The sequence below is a fragment of the Berghia stephanieae genome, unplaced genomic scaffold, assembly GCF_034508935.2.
Source record: "Berghia stephanieae isolate SIO BIC M18660-M18661 unplaced genomic scaffold, UCSD_Bste_1.3 scaffold2435, whole genome shotgun sequence".
Classification (NCBI taxonomy): domain Eukaryota; kingdom Metazoa; phylum Mollusca; class Gastropoda; order Nudibranchia; family Aeolidiidae; genus Berghia; species Berghia stephanieae.
In genome coordinates this window covers 1,121-5,000 of record NW_027623552.1, presented here as the reverse complement: position 1 = coordinate 5,000, position 3,880 = coordinate 1,121, and the positions used below count along the sequence as shown (strand labels likewise).

The following is a 3,880-nucleotide window of genomic DNA, read 5'->3' as shown; positions in this document are numbered from 1 at the left end:
TCGGGCTGCACAAGTCTGTCCGACCACAAAGTGAAGCTCCGATGTCACCAGGTAGAAATTTGAGTTTTTAACCATAACATTCTTTTTTTTTTTTTAAAAAGAATATAACTTTTTAAATTCTTCATTTTTGCCTCTTCCTTCTCTTCCTTTTCTTTTTCCTACCATCTCCGTTTTATCCTTTTTCTCTCCTTCCTTTCCTTCTTACGAGACAGCGTGGCTCAGCGTGGTATGGTCTTTGCTTCATATATTATCCGAAAGGTACCGAGTTCAACTGCACACCTTGTTTAGTGGTCATGTGTACAAATCACCTCGCTCTAGCTCACCTTGTCATTATGTCATCGTGTAATTTATTCTCTAAATAGCAATTGGCAACTTTTTTTTCATACAAGACAATATGTAATTTTGATCAAATCTTTATATACAATTTTATCACTTGGGCTCTGTGTTCTAGTGGTATGACGTTCTCCTTCGGACCGGTAGGTCCAGGGTTTGAGTCGCGATCTGTGCTGCGCAATGTTGAGTCCTTGGAAAAGAGCTTTTTTTAAAACTCATATTCTCTCTCCGTACTCATTTGTAAAACGGCCACCTGGTTGTTAACATTTCTTTTCTGTCTTAAAATTGTAATATCGCCTTACAGGCGCCATTTCTCGTTCTACAATTTAAGTGTTGCTCTTAGCTTTAAACAACTTGTAATGTGCTTTGAGCACATTTAGTGGACATTGCGCCATTTAAATGCGTTTTTTTTCTTTTTCTTTATGTAACCCACAGGTACTGAGAGAGAATTTTCTACAGCTGTGCGATAAGAATGAGTTCCTGGGCCTGAGTCGCACACGGATGATTTCATTGGTGGCCGACAGTATGCTGGGCATTCGGAATGAGATAGATCTCATTCACCCCTTGATAAGGTGAGACACACATATTTTATACATGCTGAATTGGATTCAATAGTCTGATGTCACATTGCTCAGCAAAAACGGTACTTTTTATTCTTCATGCTGGCTAGAACTTTAATATGTCATGTGATCAGAATGTATAAAAGTCAAAACATGATCATATGTGTAATGTTTTACTCCTCTGGATACACTTTTAGGCTCGTCGGAGAAATATTTCATCAGGGCGTCCTGTTCCGATAGTTTTGAGCCAGTTACTAAGTCACTATATTATGTCATAATGAGGGAAGTGACGTCATGACTGTTGAAGCCTATTGTATGGCCTTCTTGTTTACGAGCCATTGTCACAGTGATTGTTGTAGATTGGGATCACAAAAGAGACCAAGAAGATTCTATTTCGAACATTCTTTCTAAAGCTTTAATCAACGTTTAACACAAGCAGGCATCTATAACAAAAAGAGAAAAACAAAACGTTAGATGTACAAGACACACAATATAAACAAAATCACTACTACAGTGATTGTATGCAGTGACGCTCAAAATAAGTTTTTAGATTTTCTGTTGGTTATCAGGGGAGGAGGGGGGGGGGGGGGGGGGGGGGGGGGGGGGGGGGGGTTGTTATTCATTGTCTTCGTTATCTCACAGCCTGTCGATTACCTACAAAATTATGTCACCATACAAGGCGACAAATAGAAAAAGAGTGAAATGTGAGAAATATCGTTAGTAGTGCTTAACCCTCTCCTTGCCAGCAATTTTCAGGATTTTCCCCAAAACTTCACACCCAACTAACACAAAAATAGATTCTTTATCACTCAGACATAATAGCAGTAACATTCTTGCGATACATAATTTCTTTAGTAAAACATGCTCTACAACACACTGTTCATTTTCTTTAATTTTATGATGTATAAAAGAAATTTGAATAAGAGAAATGTTGGTTGTATCTTAACGAATGTGACGATTTTCCTATAGTTGGTAAGGAGAGGGTTAAGGTAGCAAACGATTCCATTGGTGGTTATATTGAATACAACTCTACGTTCCCTTTCATTCTGATGGTCGTCGCCTGATATTTTACGTATTTTTAGAGCCGTGTCAACCAAGCTATGGGTTAACAAATGCGACAATCAGCTGGCCTTCCCCTTTGGGAGCAATACTCTTCAACAGTCGTAACGTCACTTCCTTCCTAATGACGCATGGTAACTTAGTAACACTGGCTCTAAACTATCGGAACAATGGCGGACGCCTTATGAAATATTTCTCCGGAGAGCATAAAAGCGTATCCAGAGGAAGAAAACCCCATAAATTTGATCATGTTTTGACTTTTACACACTCTGATCACAAGACATGTGAAAAGTTCTAGCCAGCATGAAGAATAAAAAGTAATGGTTTTCTTTGTTTAGAGCCAAGATGGCCGCCGTTGCTGGGCGACGTGACATCAGACTATTGAATCCAATTGTATTCAATAGTCTGATGTCACGTGGACCAGCAACGGCGGTCATCGTGGTTCTAAACAAAGAGAATCGGTACTTTTTATTTTTCATGCTGGCTAGAACTTTTCATATGTCTGGTCGGATTACATTTAAGAGTGAACGAGTCGGTCTCAGGAATTGATTCCCACGTCACAAGAAGAACTTGTGGCCAACTGCTTTTTTGAACGTTTTAATGATAATTGGGATTTCCCAATGATAGGATAGTTTAGTTATTTTTGGAAACGTTCCCAATATTTCGAAGTAAAAGCTGTACCTTAGACATTTTAATCCTATTTTGTTTTCAGATGACCCTTTCACAATGTAAATACAATGAATTAAACAGCAAAATGCAGAAAATTGTTCACTCTTTTACATCAGATCAATGGCCTTATGTCCTTGCAACGTGATATGTGAACCATTTCTTTTATGAGCTTCTCATATCATCATCATCATCATCATCATCATCATCATCATCATCATCATCATCATCATCATCATCATCATCATCATCATCATCATCATCATCATCATCATCATCATCATCATCATCATCATCACAATCATTGCCATCTTCTTCTTAATATTAGACACTATATTTATAATATGGTTATCTGCTGTCCCAGCAAATATATCGTATCGTTCTATCTGTCTGTCTGTGTGCCTGTATATATGTATGTATGTATGTATGTATGTATGTATGTATGTTTGTATGTATGTATGTTTGTAGGCATGCATATACGATGATATGCTGGTTTGTATGTATGTCTGCATGTATGTATGTATGTATATATGTTTGTATGTACGCTCATTTCTTTTGTATACATGTGTAGAAACAATGTGCAAGCGTGTATGTTCGTGTATGGCTGTGTCTGTATTTGTAAATGTGTTGATGTTCATACCATGAACCAAACTGAGCATTGTTTACCTCACATGAATTGCCTTTAATTTGGACAATAAAGATTATTATTATTATTATTATTATTATTATTATTATTATTATTATTATTATTATTATTATTATTATTATTATTATTATTATTATTATTATTATTATTATTATTATTATATCTATATGTGTGTCCATGAACAACAAATGTCATTAAACTGCCTAATATGTTCTCAACTATATTTTCACCTAGGTGGGTGGAGGTGAAACCTTCCGAGAGATGCGCGGACCTCACTCTGATGCTTCAACTGATCCGTTTCCCTCTCATGACGTTCAAAGACATGGACAGACTTCTCGAGATGCCATTCTTAAACGAGAACTCTTTGGCCAAGGCCCTGATTGAGGAGTCGAAAACTTACAGGTTGGTGGAAACACGGGGAGAGTTGTAGCACCACGGTGTGAATTTTATGTAAATATATAATCAATTGGGAATGGATAGGGCAAGTTTGTGATTGAATCAATTTTACCCCGCATTTAAAAAGTCTCCGAATAACTATGATTTGAGATATTTCAAAATGCAACAAATTCTCTAAAAAGGACGTGTAGCCAACAAGCTTAAATGTCGCATCATTTTA

General features: G+C 37.0%; 1 protein-coding gene across 1 annotated transcript in view; it reads left to right on the top strand.

The window, feature by feature from the left end:
• LOC144961397 (kelch-like protein 41) overlaps positions 1-3,666 on the top strand; it is a gene marked incomplete at its 3' end in the record, with an annotated part of 3,997 nt that extends 331 nt beyond the window's left edge. Inside the window, exons 1-3 of the mRNA XM_078894613.1 lie at positions 1-51; positions 769-905; positions 3,499-3,666. The exon at positions 1-51 is cut by the window's left edge and continues 331 nt beyond it. Coding sequence (XP_078750739.1) covers positions 1-51; positions 769-905; positions 3,499-3,666 — 356 coding nt within the window. The remainder of the gene's footprint in view (positions 52-768; positions 906-3,498) is intronic.
• Positions 3,667-3,880: the final 214 nt, after the last annotated feature.